General features: G+C 34.6%; 1 protein-coding gene across 1 annotated transcript in view; it reads right to left on the bottom strand.

Moving 5' to 3' along the window:
- Positions 1-462: 462 nt before the first annotated feature.
- hiw (MYC binding protein highwire) overlaps positions 463-20,682 on the bottom strand; it is a 392,819-nt gene continuing 372,599 nt past the window's right edge. The window contains exons 4-29 of the mRNA XM_011497226.1: positions 19,054-19,425; positions 18,454-18,660; positions 17,745-17,959; positions 17,386-17,536; positions 16,872-17,063; positions 16,123-16,389; positions 15,824-16,062; positions 15,501-15,691; positions 14,582-14,641; positions 12,369-12,601; positions 11,635-11,880; positions 10,855-11,230; positions 10,214-10,761; positions 9,016-9,390; positions 8,380-8,551; positions 7,739-8,136; positions 7,299-7,428; positions 6,034-6,440; positions 5,375-5,680; positions 5,032-5,214; positions 3,929-4,555; positions 3,359-3,583; positions 2,709-3,024; positions 2,113-2,569; positions 1,424-1,794; positions 463-1,001 (exon numbers count right to left, since the gene is read on the bottom strand). Coding sequence (XP_011495528.1) covers positions 886-1,001; positions 1,424-1,794; positions 2,113-2,569; positions 2,709-3,024; positions 3,359-3,583; positions 3,929-4,555; positions 5,032-5,214; positions 5,375-5,680; positions 6,034-6,440; positions 7,299-7,428; positions 7,739-8,136; positions 8,380-8,551; positions 9,016-9,390; positions 10,214-10,761; positions 10,855-11,230; positions 11,635-11,880; positions 12,369-12,601; positions 14,582-14,641; positions 15,501-15,691; positions 15,824-16,062; positions 16,123-16,389; positions 16,872-17,063; positions 17,386-17,536; positions 17,745-17,959; positions 18,454-18,660; positions 19,054-19,425 — 7,380 coding nt within the window. The 3' untranslated portion in view covers positions 463-885. The remainder of the gene's footprint in view (positions 1,002-1,423; positions 1,795-2,112; positions 2,570-2,708; positions 3,025-3,358; positions 3,584-3,928; positions 4,556-5,031; positions 5,215-5,374; positions 5,681-6,033; positions 6,441-7,298; positions 7,429-7,738; positions 8,137-8,379; positions 8,552-9,015; positions 9,391-10,213; positions 10,762-10,854; positions 11,231-11,634; positions 11,881-12,368; positions 12,602-14,581; positions 14,642-15,500; positions 15,692-15,823; positions 16,063-16,122; positions 16,390-16,871; positions 17,064-17,385; positions 17,537-17,744; positions 17,960-18,453; positions 18,661-19,053; positions 19,426-20,682) is intronic.

The following is a 20,682-nucleotide window of genomic DNA, read 5'->3' as shown; positions in this document are numbered from 1 at the left end:
TTATAATTAACATAAATATCTGGTAGCACTGCTGATTATCGAAAACCATTATACTAAGGATATCAAATAAATAATGCAAGCATGTAAAAAAAGTTTATAAATTAACGGAACATATAACACATAGCGAGATCAACACAATTACTAAGGTATGCTTAAAGTAAGCCTGTTATTTAAGAATAAAGTATAATAATTTAAAAATTCTAACAAACACGCACACTCCAGTTAATTAACCTTTTTACCGCTTAATAATTAAATCCGATTTTACCAAACTTTTAACAATACACACGTATTATTTTTCATACACAAATATTTTCACGTATTTCTCACATACTCTTCTTCTCATATCATCGACAAAGGCAATTCAATTTACTTAAACTTCTCGACAATTGATTCATCTACATGACACTATGAAAAGTTCGCATTAGCATTCATTCTCCCCCCCCCCCATTCACCCAACCATTCTTTCGTGCGCCATTCAAACAAATATTCTTTTTATATGGATTATCGCATAACTTTACATTCACAATGGAAAAACCAACGATCTTTGGGCATTAATAGCCCCTAGTCAACACTTTGTTCCTTTTTAAATATTTTACATGCCTATTATTACACGATTTATTAAGTGTTTATCGCATGAACCTTCGGTTTTAACGAGTCGTGCCTACTTTAATTCAGTATTATTCAATTCCAATCGTTCTTCGTCATTATTATTAATATTTCACTTAATAAATATCATTGAGAAGAAAAATACGAATAGGAAGTTTTCGTTCAATCATATTATAAGTTTAGTTAACGGTAATCTCTATATTTATCACGTTTCAAATCTGCAAAGCCCAATCGAGACTCTTCTTCGATAAGCTTGTAGCTCATGCGCTCTCAAGTTGCTTAAAAGGTCTGGGCATTACGGCAAATACCACAACCAAGAGCAAATTCTTCACCCGTTGGTGGATGCTTTATATGAAGTGGACATTCTTCGCCTTCCAATTGCTTCGCCTTGGCACCTGCCAACACAAAATTTCAAGTCAAGATCAATAAACAATTCAACGTGCAATAAAATCAAAATTTAATTATAAATGTTAGCCTAAGAAATATATCTAATTAATTCCATTGAATTTTAAGACGTAAGCCTTCGAGAAGCAGCACTCGAGAACTAATCTTTGCTATCTATTTTATGTAATTTATGCAGAGAATGAAATATATTGTTGATAAAATAAAAGTGAGTCGAAAAAAATTATTCCAATAAATTCATTATAATTTCAAAGAGAACTTTGAAGCAAAAAAAAAAAAAAAATTCGATCCAAAATCAAATATCAAACAGACGCGAACGAGCTTCTTTTTATTGAACAGCTACTTAATAGTGTTAAGCAACAAAACAACGAGCTCAAAGTTCGTAAAATACGCTGAGGCCCAAATCCTCCGGTACCTGCAGGACACGAGGGCAGCTCGCTTTTCGTGATGTTGGTGACCATTTGGAAATCATCGTGGCACGGTTTGCAAAAGTGGGTGGTGCCGAAGCAAAAGAAGACGGCTACGGAGCAGCAGTAGCGGCACTTGTATTCGAGAAAGTCAGTCCCGTGCTTAGGGCACATTTGGGCCCGTGCTACGTCACTACAGCCACCGCAGACAAGTTCCGTGGGGTCGAAGGATTCACCGCCCTGCTGGACGTCGCAGCGAGCCTCACCCCCATAATACGCTTTTTGACACTTGTAGCACACGTAATAAGCGTATCGATCCATGGCATAAGAAGCTGGATCCTGGTAATAGCGGCCACCAGGAGTTATCACCGCCTCGGCTCTGTAATTACCATCACTTTATATAGAGACGAGTGTGTGTTTGTTTGTCTGTTTGTCTTTGTCGAGGATTAGATATAAAATGAAAATAAATTCAAAGGGCATGCTTGGTTCCGCATAAATTTGCACTTGAAATTCCTTTAAATTCGAGCCCATTGTCAATTAAACGAACGTACACATATAATAAGGATTCATTAACGCATAATTTTAATATTTCTATCTACAATTTGAGAGGAGACTTTGGCTCGCTACTTGAAATAATAATACAATCGGTATGGCGTGAAATCCTATCCAATCGAACGTAAATTTATTATCGACTCACTTGTGAAGGCCTTCGTACTCCAACCTCATAAGAGCTTTCCTCTTCACGTCCTCGTAAAGCACTTTAATAGTCGAGAGTTGCTCGGCGAGATTGCGATTCTCCATCGACAGCTTACAGATTGGACAGAGCGCAAAACTAAAGGTGATCCTCGGCCCAACCCAGCCCTTCATCAGTACCGTCCTACAGCAATGCAGATGAAAGACATGACCGCACTGCAACTGAATCGCAGGCGCACAAGCGAGAGCCTCGCTGAAGCAGATCATGCACATGTCGTCGGCATCCTGCTTGAGATCGGAGGTCGGCGCACACCGATGTAGACAAGGTAAGCAAGGCCGTTCGTCCCGTACACCCCCGCACATGTGACCGCAAGGCTGTACCTTGCTGCAGGCATTCTTCGCGTGCTCCTGGCACTCGTGATCCGAGCAGATGTTGCCGATCGCCAGGAGGCCACTGTTACCTGCCCAACGTGCATAGAATTTTAGCATTAAGTTAGTTGAGAAGAAGCCAGGGATCGAAAAGTTTCTTATTCGCGGATAAAGCGACGGTCGATTAGCGCTCACACCGCCGAATAGCATTAGTAATCATGAATATCGTACCCGTTGTCCCGCAAAATCGGCATACACCCGACGTAGCTCCGACTGGCTTCTGCGGCGGTCCATCACGAAACTCGACCAAAGCTTTTAACGTTTGGCTGTCTGCTAAAATCAGGATCCAGAATAATTTCATACGCCCACAACCCTCATGTAGATCCACGCGTATTGCCTCCTCCTCCTCCTTGCAAACCTGTCGCATGTGCATGCGCGTTCTGCGGTGCAGATGTAAGACTCGATCACAGTCGGCACACAAATTGCCACAGATATTACATTGGATTATTGCCGTCGTCTCGCCATCGTCGTGGTTACTGCACGTAGGCTGCGTTAATAAACAATACATTTATTATAGGCAAACTTAGACACTTAAGTTTATAACGTGCATGGGCAATGTTCAATAAAAATTATTAATAACAAGTGAAGAGATATGTTGGGAAATGTTTTCGATGCGTTTTCACATTTATGTAAATAATTTATCACCGCTGTATGTATGTATCAACAATGTACAATTAAAATTGCAAATACTCATATATACTGCACGTGATATGTCTTACGTGTCCTAATTTTACAATCATTCCTTTTTTTACCAATATTTCCTGCTTATGTGAAGGTTAAAATTCTCGGTTAAAGAAAAAAAAAAACTCCAGAGTACTTACTCTAGGAGGCGGTGGTTGTCCATCGGCACTACTCCATTGCCCAGAAGATAATCGTTCAACGTGATCAGAATCTAAGACGCAGAGGGAAGACAATGCCAACCATAAAGTTGGGGACCGCAAACATTTCGTTGGATCTCTGTTCTTCTCGTCCATTCTAGTGAGGTTCAAGATATTTTCTGCAATAGCAGCTTTCGTGACAGAGGCCCAAGCCTCTGATAATTTACCCTACATAATTGAATCAATCTTATTACTAAATTTATGCTAATTACAATTAATTTCTAAGAAGATCATTCAAATTATTCTGTGGCTTTACTCTGAAATTATCATAAATTATATTTGGAAAATTTTTATTTATCCACCGGTTAAAAGTTAGACAATTTTCTTCAAACGATTCTTCAATACTTTGCAAACCTACAATATTTAAATCAATATTGAGTATGTCTTGTTTAAATCATTCTGCACATCAGGCAGCGAATTATAAATATCTTCATCAATATTATGCTATTTTGATGTTTTTTTTATTAGAAGGAAGTTTTTTTAATTTTTAACTATACAAAAAAAAAAACTTACCGAAGCCATGTCCTTTAAAAGTTGTATGATCTCTTCGGCCAACTTTCTCATAATACATCCTCTTAGCCACCACCGTAGCCCTACAAAGCTCTTTGGATGAATGCTCGTAGCCAAAGAAATTGACTGAAGAGCCTTGCCGTTATTTTCTTTATCTTTCACTTTCACTTGCACAGTCAAAGCTTTAGCAATACAACTAAGGAAAACGTCTAAAATACCCAAACTGTGCTCGTCAAAATCCATCGAATGAGAATATCCATTGGGTGTTACAGAGATGATACTAAAATCTGAAGGTGGCAGTTTATTTGCACCGACAACGTTAGCCAATACCTCGGGTTTAATTTCAGGTAAAATCCTACGAAGGAGCGATGTCACCTGTCTTTGTACTCTTGCTGAACCCGTATGTAACAAACTTAAGAGATCTTTAAGAAGTCCACATTGATGAGAGAGGTAGTTTCTTCCTACTGAGCTGCCACTCAAAGCCAGAACCATCGACAACATTTCAAAACAATAGGTATCTGCAGCTTTTGGTATGTCGCTATTATCACTTATTAAACTATTAACTGGTGTTGGTGAACACAAAAGATTTTCCCACTCTTCCCTGAGACGGATCGTTTCTTTCCGAATGGCCTAAAATAATCGTAAAATAAAGATCGTATGTATTAATTGCAAATGTTTTGAAATGAAATTCAGAGGAAAATTGTATACGAGATGCGTGCTTAACATATCAACTAACATTATACATTTTAATAATATAATATCGTGAGATTTACAATTCCATATATTTTATATAATAAGTATGGAATAAATAAGCGTAATTGCTAAATCTGTTAATTTACTCGGATGTAAACATTAAGCGAATTAAGTGAAATTGATTTAAGAGCAAGTACTTTTAATATTCACCTTAGTAAATGTGGAATAAAAATTGTTTAAAGATTGTTCCAATTAATTACTACAAGATTTTATTTCATATTATTTTTTTATGTATTGTGTGGCTTAAACTTTATAGATATATTAAATAACAGTATCAGCAAACCGATCGACTGTAATTATTGAGATTCACTTCATAATCTGCAACATGCATACAAAAGTATTTTTATACTCACTTGCACAATGTGTGTGCAAACTTGTTTTTGGAGATGCGTTAATTTACTCCTGCTAAATAAAATCCCCACCATATGCTCGCGAAGTTCGTTACTTTCTTCCAGTTCTTCGTTATTTGCTTCAACGACTAAAGATGAAATTATTCCTTGATTTTGCTGCTCCCCTTGTATTAATTTTCCAAAAACCTAAAATATTAATTTGTATAATATTATTACTCTATTTTTTTTTTTTTTAACAGATATATAAAATGATATTGTGTATATTTAGAAAAATTGTAGCATAAAGTTGAAATGCATGTAATTAAAAAAAAAAATTTAATATTGTTTACGATGAAAAACAATTTACCTGTGATGATATTGAACGGAAAACTTTCAAGGTTTCTGATTCGCAATTCTTTTGTTGAATGGTTAGAGCATTAAGATGCTTTCCAGTTTTAAGAGATTCTCCTTCAATTTCTCCCAACACGCGAATTTGTCTTACTCTCAATGAATTGTCTGGCCCTTTTAGTTGTAAGCCAACTACAACGTGTCTGGGATTTAAAATTGGACAATTTACCCATCCACTCGATCTACTTTCTATTTCAACGGTCTTCAATTTGATCATTTCATCAGTATCGATGCCCGATTGAAATATAACACTAGATACTTTGTGCTAAGAGAATAAGAAATAATTTTTTTAATGAATGAAGCAAATATAGCCGTAGGTAAATATTAGCATGTAAATATATGCGAAAACATTTAGAAAAAAATTGCCTATAGTCTTATAATAATTTATCCTACGTATATAAATTTAATGAATATTGTGAATGTTAGAACTGTAATTGTTTATGTTTTGAATATTAATTTATATAATTATTATAATAGCTCGTGTGAAAGATTATCCGCACTAAATCAAATAGAAGTCCTTTTTATAAGAGTTTCAAAATTCAGGCAACAATGCCACAGTTTATCTATCCTTGGATGTAACTTCATTTGCACAATTAAAAAACAATAAATTATTCTCACAGTTAAATCTCGGCAATTGTCGATGTGAAGATAAATCATCCTGGGAAACGAATGCGGCCCACAGATAATTGTAATCGCTTTTGTTTTGTTTCTATCCTCATCTCCCGATTCCCAAAAGGTTTCTGTAGTGTTATCAGTGAGGCTGCTGACCATCGCTTGTCTGCTGGATGTTTTGATTTCTATCCCCGGTGTCAAGTCCTTCAGAGTTTCAACGGAGCTCAAAGACTGACCGGAGAAATTCGATTGGTGGCTCTTGTGCATGCTTATCGTGGCATCCTCCTCTTCCTCCGAGCGTGAAAGTATTTTACTGATGTTGCTGAAGACGTGACTTCTATGTAGAAACGTATGATCAGCAGGGGTGAACTGAATGGCCCAACATCTAATGGCGGCCTGTTGTAACGGTGAACCTATAATATTACTTGTTTTATTAATACTGCTTCGTACGTAGTTTATACTTACAAATATACAAAAGTAATATTAAACCTTTAGGTCTCATCTAATGAGATATTCAAAATTAATTCTCTTACGTTTGAATTAATAATCCAATTAAATGCTAATTGATTTAAAATTATTGTACGCAAATTGATGGACATAGAAATCTGTTCGCGATTGAAGCAATTTCCAAGACCGTTGACTATCGGCATCGCTAGTCCCTCTAGCTCTCAAATTTCTGTAAACACTTGGTTACGGGAATTTTTCGTATACTTGTTATGTTTTGGTTTCAAATGTCGTATAATGTTTTATATTCGAAAGGTACACGCAACATCATACGAACTAATTCTACGTGCTCCAAGCGCACGAAGCAGTGACAGATTCACCACGTGGCATTACTCGAAGAAAGTGGTAAGATCTTTACAACCTCTCACTTCTAAGGGTAATTAACAACCAAGCGCACTACGTCACCAGTATCAGGAAACTTACAATTTCCTATCTCCGCACGATAACAATGCAGGATAACGCCAAGTGTCAACCGCGACAGAACTCCAAGAGTTCACCAATTGAATTTATCATGATAAAAATCATTCCCATATTAGGAAAATAAACAGAATAAACAGAATAAACAGCAAAAAAAAAAATAGATATGTTAAATATTGAATTAATGCGTTATCCTTTCTATTTGTCCGCACATTTCTCCCACATAACACCTCGTGGTCTTTTAGTCTTAATTCTAAACAAAATCTGTAGAGTTAGTTTTCGTATATTGAATCTTAGGGCATTGATTCTATAATTATCTTAAATTGTAAAATACTCTTGTCGTTACTTACCGGGCGGAGGTAAGCGCATTAAATCGGCAATTGTTTGCAATAAGGTGTGAAAAGCAGTAGGTAAAGGATTTGATGCCTCGCCAGCAATTATCAAATCACTTAAGGGATGCTCGCACACTCCAACCATATCCTGGATAATAAATATATCTTTATCAAATAACGTTATACAAAATTCATAATTAAAATTAAGGGTAAAAATAATTGTTAATTGCACGTTAATTCCCGTCACAATGCCAATTAAATTTATAAAAAATATTATTCAATTTTTTGTTGTTGTTTTATTATTTTTTTTTTTAATTCAAATCGCTAAAAAATATTTAACAGCATTGAGAATGTATATAATGAGACTAATAGTAATATATATATATATATATATATATATATATATATTATCTACGTAATTGCAGGAGGTAATTGAAAAAAGTCCGACGACAACTCACGTGATCCTTCCTCTTCTCTACGCATCTTTTTCGATTATCGTCTTCGTTAACATCCACGGAGTCGGATACGATGGGCGTGAGCGAGGCGACAAACCACCACAGCAAGTCGTGAAGGCAGATTGGTTGTGTGACGCTCCTCAATAGCCAATTGAGCGCCTGCATCGCGTAGACCCGACATGCAGCGCGCCTGAGTGCCTGCTTCATGGCAAACTGCAGGTGATGAAGATTGTGCTGCTGAAGGACGAAGAGCATCACAGGCCTCGTGAGCAGGTCCACGCGATCGTTATTATCGGCTACGTCCTTACTGTCGTTGGTCGAAACTATTGCCGTCTGGTCCATTGATGGGACCAGCTTTTGAAGCGCAGCCGATGGATAGCAGAGCAATGATGAGCCAGCATCTGAAGACACGGCGACCATATATAGATTTATGTTTGTGGAAGTGATTGGGAAAATTGCTTGGAATCGTCTTTGATGTATCAAGCGTTATATTTGAAAATGAAATTAATTCAATAAATAATATTAAATCCTCAAATTTTATTCCTCAAAATGCTCTATGTGAATGCGTAACCTAACAATTTATCTTGCACAATTGAGAAATGCATTTTAGGTTGCTAATAAGGGTATTTTATTAATTTTATTACCATTGGTTAATTCACTACTGCTTTTGTTCCTCTTTCTCATCATGACTATTCGACCATCGTTACTATTTTTTACCCATGGTGCTCCGGTCGACATAGAAACGGACCGATGAAACATTCCTCGATTCTTTCCACTGTCACTGTCACTGTCGCTCACTGGACACTCGGACAACGGCTAAATATTTCAAAACAAACAAAGAAATGGGCTAACTAACTAACTGATTAACAAATTGCGGTAGTTCATCGGACTTGCTTAGGACAATATATGAAACATAAGTGATTTAAAATTAAATATCATTGGCTTGTCGCTTCGATAGTCTATGGCGGCAAAGAGCGTATTAATTTCGATTGTGATAATGTTCTTCAATTTTTGCCACATCAGAGTTTCAAGTGACAGTTTCAACAATCAATCGATACATTTATTAACATTTTTAACTACTGCCCTTAGCGATAAGAACTTACTTGAAATCACTGCCAATGTGAGGCAGCACAGTGATTTTTAATCGTAATTAAAATTAAATTAAATTGTCGAGCGATTTATCTTCGATTGTCATAAGCTCAGAAAATCTCCAAAGCTAATCGACGCCTCGAAAATACCGATTGAGCGAACAGTGTGACACCGAGTCTTCTATTACTTACGGTCAATCCATTATTGCCACTGTCGTACGAGGTTTGCTGTCCCCCCTGGTGCCTCAACATCTCCTCGTAGAACCTCTCCTCGTTGCTCTGCGAGTTCTGGACACCCAAAGCGTGCAGACACTGAAATGGACCGGTCGAGGGAAAGGGCCCAGCCACTTCCGGTGGACTGTAGTTCTCCGCGACTGCACTCAGGGCTTGCGAGTGTCTGCGTTGCTGCTTTGGTATGCTTATTCCGGCTGCACTTGACAAATCCAGCAGGAACATCGCGTTGTTCTTGACTATTATATGAGTGTCGTTGCACTCTGGAGACGCGATTGGCGACATGAATCTGTTTGTGTCGCCTATGATGCGCCTGTGGCGCTTATTCTTTTTTGCCTGCGAGTCAAATAAGCAACTATTAGACTCCATTGAAACATTCATCAATAATACTGAATTACGGATAATTTATGGATTTTGTATTATTGCAAGTGCCCCGTGTCTTTAAACGTAAATTACCTATCGGATTATTTCTCATTCGATTAATAAATATCATGTATGTGTGTTTCATAGTATTCGCGTATCTTATAGTTACACATTAAATGCTCAAACATAGCTATACTTGTATAAAAAATTGCTTTATAAAATATAATAAGGATAAGTAATGACACTATTATTATTAATAACTTCATATATACTTTACTGTGTATCTACAAAAGGAATTGTAAAAATGAAATCTATAAATTATCGTTAAAAATGCGTATTTTATTGCTACGAGTAATATAATCTAAAAATAATGAGAAACTATGACTTTTTCTAATAATTTTGTTTAGTATTATTAATATAATTACCAATGCGTAGATTCTATAATTTTTAACGATACATTCAATTTGTCAGGATGCTGATGAATGTTAAATTAAAAAAAAAAAATCAACTACCCCATAGAGTCGCAATCAATGATAAAGAAATATGAAGCGGCACTTTATTGTTTAATATTTACGCAGAGCTCTAATCCGGAGAATTCATAAGTAATCATTCATAAGGAAAAATCTATGCGAAGAAAGAATAAACGTGCGTTTAATTATCTGCTATTCATATGCAAAGAAAAGTTTCTTTTTATTTTTGCAACTTTCATAAATGTGTGACATCATTGGTCTTCAACGGCGATGATCTAGATCTTAAGTAATACTAAAAGCACGTAAAATGTTTCGTATCTGCTCACTTTCAAGTACTTATCGCGACACGTATCACAAAGCAGGTACCAGGAGCTTCCCCCTCCGCCGCCATCACCGCAATTACCAGCCCATCCAACGCAATAATTGCCTCCGCTATTGTAGCCGTTACCCCCAGAATGCCATCCACATCCTGGGTGCATAAGTTTCATGTGATAGGTTACCGGATGGGGAAACATCAGCCCACAAAGTTCGCAAATCGTTTCCTTCTCAATTCCTCCCAAAGGGTCCGCCCCCGAAGTCTTTACCACGGGTTTCCATTCTTTCTTATCCCTCATATTCTTCTTCTCGCGTTTATCGCTTACGTTGTTCTCTTTCGCCGGACTAGACTCCGTAATTTTAGAGGGAATTTCATTCGCCAGGCGTTTCGGGAGCTTCAAATTTGCTGGCTGGACAATTGGACTGGGAAGTACGCTTTGCTCGTTTATAGCTTGCAAGCTGCTTACGCTGAGCTCCTCCCAGAGGAACACGAGGTTTTTCAGGGCTGGTGGTAAAACTGTAACGGTCGTGAATTCCGGCAGAGACGTTAGCTTGTTGGCTGAAAAAAAAAAGCATCCCGCCAATTACAAAATCAGTCCGGAACTGCATTTACATCGAAGGCCAAGAATGAGGAAATAGGCCATCTACCCACCTCCCATCGCGCTCTCGTCCTTAAACGCACACTCCGCTTTCTTTTTATTCCTATTGGCATTGGCATTTGCCGCTGATCTCGTAAGGCTCTCCAAAGTGCTTGGCTGTATGTACAAATAATTGCCGTCGTTCGTCACCTCGACCGAGTGCCTCTGCCTCGCACGCTCCTCCCGCGTCATCTTCGACCTCTGCTGCTCGTTGCTCGACGGCGGCGTCTGCCGCGTCACTACGAGAGCGCCCTGCTTCGGCAAACTCGGATGAAACTTTAGGAAGCTGGCACAGGCCATGGCGTCGTGCACGACACCCTCGTGCCAGAGAAATGCCGCGAAAACGGCGCGAAGGCACTCGGCCACCGAGGGACTTATTGCTTCCTTTACCTGCGGGAACAAAGCCAATCAATGTATCGTCTGTGGATACTTGTTTTAAGATCTTTCGTGATCTTTCGAAACAACAGCCGTGAGAATGTTTACGACTATAATACTGCTTATGGTGATTATACGAAATGAGGATAAAAAAGAAAAACAACGATCATTAGGATCAAGGTTTATTATGCAAAGACGTTTTGTTTCCTTCTTATCTTTTTGTAAATACGAAAAAGTCTTATTACTTATTATTGAGTATATTGTGTTAAGTCTGTCAATTATATCAATTTCTAATTTAATTAGTTTATTGCCGTTGTAATGTCAACAGCATGCAATATAATTGATTGACTTTCTATATAATCACCTATTATGAACAATGAAATAGCGTAAACATTAATTAGCCCAATAATATTGCTTACCTTTTCTTTGTTGAGATTTAGAGTGCGATTTGGACTAGAGCTTTGCTGATTACTCGCCGGAGATATTGTACGCTTTGCCTTTGATTTTGCTACTTTTGTATGATCACGGCGGTAGATCTTCGTTAGGTTTCGATCTTCTTTGTGATTTGTCGAATTATTGGTAAAATGACCTTTCTTTGTAGCTGTACTTCCGGGACTCGTTTGCGTTTGTGCCTCGGAAACTTTTTTGAAAGCGTCTTGGGAGTCCTACAAGCGACACAATACGAAATAAGATCATATTAATCAGACATATAACTAATAATTGAAAAAAGTGCTTATATCATTGATTTTACTTAACAGGTTCTTTAGAAAATACCATCTACATAGAAATAGTATTTTGCACCGTTTAACTTAACAAGCCGCAAAACGCAAAATTTTCAATTTAAAACTAAATCATCACTATTTTATTTACATTTAATAATGTTATAACTACTGGTCCTTCTAAAATAAGCACTAACTTGTAACCAAATGCAACATTTAACTAGAGCCAATAATTAACAAAACAGTCGTCATTAAATTGACAAAAATAAAAATTTCAACAAAAATCAAATTATCGTATTCGTAATTGTTACATTGTAGTATTAAAAAAAAAAAAAGGTTCCGTAGCCTCTTTACATATTAAGTGATATTCCATTTTCCATAATTGAGTAATGAATGTTACATTGACTGTCGCCAGGGTCGAAATTCACACTTACTCTCTGCTCTTTCTTCGAATTGTCCGAAGGACTGGACGTGCTTTCCTCGGACCTCATGTGCAAGGAGCTGCAACTCGGACTGGGTGAAATGTCCCTCGTGGTATTAGCCATGGAACTGACGCCATTAGGTGACTGCGAAGGATCCCGAGTGAGGCTGCTGACCAATGCGCTCGTGTCACTCTGCGTCGAGCCGCAGCGATTCGAAGTCCCACTGTCCGCCATACCACCTGACACTACGAATGCAATTTCATTTATAAATTAAATGCTTTACTGCCAGTTATTCGAAGACGGGTTTCCAACGATTTAGAACGTATGCACCAATTTCTTCGTGACGTATGACATTTGTATGAAATTTATATTTGTTTCTTGGCAAAGTCTTTAAAAAAATACTTCTCAGATAAATTGTTGTGCATATGTATAATAAATAACATTGATTGAACGAAATTTACATCGATAATTTTAAATATAATTCATGTTGTTTTAAGTTAATGATAATTAAGTTAAGTAACAATTCATTTTAAGGGTTATTTAATATACCAAACATGTCATAATTTAGTTAGTGAAAATCTGAATAAAAGATCGACTGTCCGTATATTACAATCGACTTTATTAGATATTATAAAATAACATAGTATATTGGTATGTCCATTTATGCAGACACTACGAGGTCGGGAAAGAATGAAACATTCTACTTGCTAAGATAATTTATTATATGAAAATCACCATTTTGAATATAAAGACGATATTGATTAAAAAATTAATGCAAACCGATTAACAAATATATCAGTATATAAATGGATTTACGTATTTAATGAATTTCTACTTATGTATACTAAATATTAAAGAATTATATTATATTATATAATTGCATAACAGAAAATGAAGAAAACAATTTGATTGCTTAATATTTTAACATTAAAATTAGTATACATAAATATTAAGTAATTACTTTATACATATTACAGAAGACACGATATTCACTTGTTCTAAAGTAAAATATATTATATTAAATGTACATTCATAATTTGCAGTTAAATCTTATAGGTAAACATTTTTAAATAAAATAACTTTATAAATTATTCATCATAAATTTTCATCAAGAATCATAAATTATCTGTTGCTCTATTTAAATTTGTCATTACCAGCTAGATATTATAATTTATATTAAATATAAAGAATATTAATTCTAAATTTCGCGTATATTATAAATCCATATTTATCATTCTAAAAGATACTTGAAATTGATAAATAAAAAATTTAACATGCACATTAGATTTATAAAATATTGCAACTAAATATTTACATTTTCGATAAATTACGTAATTACAATGGGGAAGAAAAAAAATATTAAATTATTTAGATATACTTTGTGAGATATTTTATTGTGCAAAGATTATATTGTACAATTCTTCAAAATATAAACAATTGCAGATACGCAATGAGATAACTATTTATATCTCTTGAGGCACTACCGTTAATTAATAATTGTAATAATGTACAAAAAATTATTCAAGTTTTTTATAGTTTTAGTAAAAACGCGATAACATGGAACAGTAAATAATAAATTATCGTTGATTTTGCTTCCTTTTGTTTTTCACTTCAATGTTTCTTATTTAATTGGATTTCGTTATTGATATACATGCAACAGTGTAAAATACGTATAATAATATATATAATAAATGTATACAAAGCCTACATCAAACAAAGATTGATATCTCTAATTTGTAGGTAATATAAATGAATTGCAAATGTAATTAAGAGAATTAATTTATAGTTTCCAACTGTCATGCAAAATAAATGTTTGTATTGTAAATATAAAAGAGACGCTTTAGTAATTTATCCTTTAAATAATTATCTATTAAATACGCTTGATCTCGTTTATAACATTTGATAAATATTTAACGTATACAACTATGAACCTATTCTAATAGATTTTACCAAATAATATATACACTAAAGATGAGCTAAAATTATTATTACTCGTACTTATTCCTTGCAATGATATTTTACATAATAAATATAAAAATATAAGACTATTTATATAATTGATTGTCAATACTTAAGATTAAAGAGATTATAATCTATAAACAATTGTGATAATAATAATTACTTTTATAATGAATGGTAGGTGGTGTGTAAGTGATGCAAAATTTATTACAATAAGTGATACGACAACGTGCCATTATTAAACAATAAAAAAGCTATGAGAGTACCTTGAGTATTAACAGCGGATGGAAAAAGACCAAAACCGAACGGCAGACGACTGGACCCTGCTATGATTAATAGCACGATTTTGTTATAACTGATTGGGTAACATTTATTTTGAAAAAATCTCCAAAACAAAAAGATTTCACAACTTTTATTTCAACGTACTATTTGTAATACGAATATAAAGTCGTTGAAAATTTTTTTATTTCGATCCGTTTAGTTATAACTGTCGAAATATATTATTTCAATATCAATTCGAATAATAATAATTCGTTAGTATTGCATTGCTTAATAGTCTATTTATAAAATCAATTATGGGCATATAAAATTAATTTAAAAATATCATTTACTATTTATACATAATTAAATATTAAATAAATGATTAATCTTTTCTTAATACAATGGAACTATTCAATGAACGTAATCGATTTATCGTACTAATGGTATAAAGTATATTTGATTATAAAAACCATAAATAATTATCTTCATTTATGCAAATATCTAATTTATTTATTTTAAAGTCATTTCTAACTAATAGATGTTTGGTATGACAATGAATACTTCAATAAGTATTCCTCTTTTCAGATAAAATATTAAGCATTTCTATTACATAAATAAATCGCTATTGTATCGATAAAACAATATGGTCGAAAAGTTTGAGCTTGCACGTTCACTCGAGAATAAAGTTAATCATTTATAAGGACACTTGTAAGGATTTTGCTATACCATCGTAAATAAAAAAAGAAGCTAAATGTACGAAAAGAATAAATAAAATCCATATAACAATGCCCCATACAGCAATACCCGAAACGAAGAATTGTAAACATTTCGGAAACAGAGCAAACTCGAGATAAATAATAAGATATAGACAGCCAAATAATTAAGATCACTCTATAAAAGTAACAATAACAGGTTTTTGCATACCAGGTATCGCAACTGGACTGGAAGATCGACTGGTGACTCGCGGTGAACTAGTTTGAGGATTCTTCGGGGATGAGCTGCCCGACGTTCGCCGAGGCGTTTCCGGTGGCGTTGAGTTATTACCATTTGCTCGACTCTCGCCCATCGCCTTTACTAATTCTTTAACCGAGACTCCGACAAATTCCGAAAAGTCCCTGTTAATACGTCCATATAATAAACGTCCTTATAATAATCATACTGATTATAAGATATTGACATATATTATTGCTTATGGTATTTATAATATAATTCGTTATAATGGTCGATAAAGATAAAAACATCTATACCTTCCGGGTGAGATCCTTTTTTCTCCGTGCGACTTATCGTCACCCCTTAGCCACTTTTGCAAAACGCTAAATTTTCCGCCTCCTCCGATTCCACTTCCTCCACTTTCGCGCTCCTTTACTGTTCTCTCTTTCAAATGATTTTTTGAGGATTTTGCTAAGGATTCGATAGATTTGTCCAACATGCTCGTAGCTGTCGTTTTACTATACTTTTCACTCCCGGCCTGCGATTCATGATGACGCTGTTGTTGTTGTTGTTGCTTATGTTGCTGCTGCTGCTGCTGCTGCTTCTGTTGCTGTGCCTGCTGTTGTTGCTTTTGTTGCTGATGTTGTTGCTGTTCTTCTTCTTGTTCTTGTTGTTGTTGTTTCTGCTGATGTTCTTGTTGTTGCTTTGAATCATTAGTCAAGGTACCGATGAGAAAAGAATTATTGATGCCATCAACGGTGCCGCTACCATTGGGAGCTGACAATGCAGAGTTTTGAAAGGAATTGACTTGATATTGATCGGCGGACAGATCATTAGTTTGACTGGTCGAGGGAGCTGAAGTCAAATGTTTCGAGGCTTGATTCTGTAATGTTTATATTTTTGATCGATTAGTTGTATTTTTTTAAATAATTGGCTTTTTTTATTGTCGCTGAACAGACACTTATATATATATATATATATATCATATTAATAATGTTCATTTAGTTATATCTTTTTTATGAACCAATTCTGACATTTTAATTAAAAAAAGATGTTGAAGGTGTGTATTATAAAATCATACTAATACTTTTCAACGTTACAAAGTTGAAATTGTACCAAATATATATATATATATATATATAATGTTAAAAAAATATTTGAAATTATTGTGTAGGTAATGTGCATTATAAAATTATTTAAAAAGTGTGTCCCCTTGAAAAAAATTGCTTTACTTTATGAAAATTACAAGCATCAAGTGAATACTATAATACAACCTTATACACAGAAACATCATTAATTTACCTTAAATGAAATATTAAGTGAAACATGAATTATATTACATTTATGTATAAATAACTATTAAACCTGATTGAAAGAAGTTTGCTCGGATAATACTGATTTCTTTTCCAGATCATCATCAGCGGCTTGCGTGATTTTCATATAAGCTACTTCAAGTTTATTGATGGCCAATGACCAAGCCTCACCTTCGGTTTCGAAGCAATACTTATTGGCCGACTCGGTATCGATTCGCACCCAAGTACCATATTTATTAACAAACTATAAAGGAGATAAAACAGTTTAATTTGTTTGATAATGATTAATAAGCTTAAACGACTGAATAACGTTATAAATAACGTTAATAAAAAAAAAAACGTCCTGCACATTTAAGAATTACTTTTCCTTGAATAATGTAATGTAATGTAAAACGTCAGTTTCACACATTTTTTTATTTATTATACATAATGTTATTATTTTGTATGAATTTAGTAGCATTTAAATATCGATATGGAATTAAATTTTAATAAATGACAATTATTAACCGGAAAATATAAACGCTAAAATAATTGTCCTATAATATAATTGAATAATACGATCTTACATATTCTTGAATGGTAACTGTATTGCCTAAAGCCAACATCCCAACGACCGCAGCTTTCAAACTTGGTTTGCTTCGTATATTATGACCAGAGGCACCGCAGGTTATAACTGCCATCGTTTTCCCATTATCAAACGCTATTAGTTTTCGTTTACTTCTGCAAACGAAATAACTTCATAAAATTAAAATACATTTTATGCATAATATAAATACCACATTATAATAAATTTGTTATCGACAAATAGTCGAATAATACACACACACACACACACATATATATATATATATATATATATATATATATATATATATATATATTTATATTATTCAAATAAAGTGATGGATATGAAAAAACTTTTAACGGTACTAACTCTTCGCTTAAATCCGATTTTTTCGGTAATATTGCTGGTTTTGTGATTTGCTGCAATGAAGTTTTCGGTTCGTCCACCGCTAATAATAAAGTTTTTCCTAAATGTTGATTGTACTGTAAACACCAAGCTTCCAAATGTCCGCTCGTACAGAATTTTGTTATCGTTTCAGCATTCAGCCGAAGCCACACACCATCGTCATTATGAATCTTTTCATAAAAAATATATTATATTAATACTGTTTATTTTTTAATGATGATATGACACGTACAAATGGCTTTACCTATAAGATTACTAGAATTAGCGGTATGCTTATATATTTCAATACCAATTGTTTATTCGAATGTAATTATAATTGAAATTAAAATGAAATAGATTGATTTCTGCTTGAAACAATGGATTGCTTTATCATTTTGACTTTCAATTTATTTAATAATCGAGCATTTCTAACATTTACCTCGAATGATCCAACAAACAAACTGACATAATTACAGTTTTTAACGTATGAATTATTTACATAACTAATAATGATTGACTAATAATTGAGTCTTAGCAAAGTATCTCATAAATATGTGCAATTGATTGTTAAAGTAAGGGTAAATATCGAAGTAACAGATAAATATCTTAGCGTTAATTTACAACGCCTCAACGGGTTAAAGAATGAGCTAAGCCTTGGAATAGACTCGTAAAAAACACTATTTACCTCATCGCAATAAACTACCGTGCCATTAAGCGGTATTATGCCGATCTGCTTGCTCTGGAGGGACGGATGGGCCCTAATTCTAAGACCAGCGGTATTCTTTGCCATGAATCTTCGAACTCTGCTTGGCAGATGCTGAGGTTTCTTAGCGATATTCAACGCTGGTAGCTCCATGCCCTGTGGCGGCCTTTTCACTTCCACTTTATAGTTCTACATGCATCAACAAGCACACAAGCCCATTTACTGTCAAAATTACTAGTAAATATCATTGAGGAGGACGATGGGAGGACGATATAGTCGCGAAATATTGTATGTACATGAAAATCAGCCGGCAATATAAAAAGAAATTTTTGCTTTTCTTTAATAGCTAAATATAATCATCGTTAATTTGATTCGTTTGATTTTAATGAATAATTGTGGAAACTTAGAATATTTGCTTTCGCGGATTACCACGCCTCGAAATACTCGCACAGGCTCAGAATTTCAGTGTAGAAAAAAAAAGAAAAGAAAGAAGAAAGAAGAAGAAGAAGAAGATGAAGAAGAAGCGGACCTTACTTTTACCAACCGTTAATTTTATAGATAATAAATTGAAAGGACACTTACGTCCTCCATATCATATCCATCGATGCTTATTTGAATGGAGTACCAGCCGACGGAGAAGGGGGTCCAATTCGCCTGGAAGGTCCCGTCACCGTTCGCAGTCACCGTCATTGTCTCGCTCGATCGCTTGAAGGCTGAGGACGTGAAGCGCAGCTCTTCGAACGAATAATTCCGATAGGCCTTCATTATGGTAATGGCGTGGAAGCTGACCTTGTAAGGATCGTCGAGGACCGTCACCTCGTAGGGCACCTCGAGCGACGGCTGGGGATGGCCGCCGAATGTCATGGGATCCGGTTGCGATACACGACGGATCTTTTTGCCATGATCGGGCTCCGTGAGGTCGCGCTTGTCGATCGGTACAGCCTTCGCTTCGATCTGATTGGGATTTCGCGTGTCGCAAATTAGAAGCGAAACAAAAAAGACATTATAATTTTTTCGATATTGGTGTTGGAGATAGATTCTCGGTTAATATTAAAAAAAAAAAAAAAAAAAAAAAAAAGCCTCTCGAGTTAAAAATAATTTCCTTCCAATTTGCAATTTCAATTAAATTAAGAACAAAATGCATAAATGTAAAATAAACTTGCCGCCCGTGCTTATTACCGCTACTGTTATTTAGTAATAATAGTGTAATTTAATGTATTAAGAACAAGCTATAATGTGTGATAAATTCACGAATTACTTGTACAATATATATTCATAAATATGTGAATTCATAATATAGAAACAAAAAAAAAAAAAAAAAAATCGGAGAGTAATTGGCGCGGAAATATGAATTACAAATGATTTATCTTTCGAAATAGAAAGTACGTTACGATTAATTGTTTTAATGCGCGTTAGGTCTTTGTCACGCCAATTTTATAAAAGAAATTACGACTTATTAATACGAAAGATCGAAATAAATTATCCTTAAAATTATAGCCATTACATTAGTGTGGATAATTAAGATTTATGTATACATAGATTTATATTAGATTAAATGAGCCAAAAAATTCAAGTGAATTTATCACGTCGATTGTACATAATATTTTATCGGTCTCGTTTACAAAATTTAACTGTCCCTTCAGTCTCTTCAGGAAATAAATTCATAATTAATCCGTTGTAATTTTAATATATACAATTAATAGGATGAAAACGGCTTTTATTATTCTAAATTGTATGTATTAAGAAATGTTGACTGATATGATGTATTACTTGCTCCAAAGTAAATAGTAACGTGCACATTATAAGCAATTAGTACGTGCAACAGATTTTTCAATGCTTAGCAGTACTATCGTATTTTCGATTGATTTGATGAATAAATATTAATCAATGGCAGTTAATAAATTCTTCGATTAAGCATGAATGTCGAGAAAAGAGACGATATTCCGAAGAAAGAAAAAAAAGTCAAATACCGTTATAATTAGCAAGGATTTTATGACGCATTGTTACACGCGGCATTTTTCATAAAATACGAAAAGTTATTTTAAAGTCAATTAGAAAGCATCGGCTCCATTTTGTTCCCGACGGCATACAAAGAAGTTATAAATTGCGCCAACTCGAAACACTTAAGGATAATGTAAGCATTTACTCAATGCACGATGAGAGCTTAACACGAAAATACCACAAGTGGAATTCAGCTGGAGCTTGCGCTCG

Source organism: Ceratosolen solmsi, unplaced genomic scaffold (genome assembly GCF_000503995.2).
Source record: "Ceratosolen solmsi marchali unplaced genomic scaffold, CerSol_1.0 scaffold13, whole genome shotgun sequence".
Classification (NCBI taxonomy): Eukaryota; Metazoa; Arthropoda; class Insecta; order Hymenoptera; family Agaonidae; genus Ceratosolen; species Ceratosolen solmsi.
Note: the sequence above shows the minus strand (reverse complement) of the source record. Positions and strands in the feature narration are given on the sequence as shown.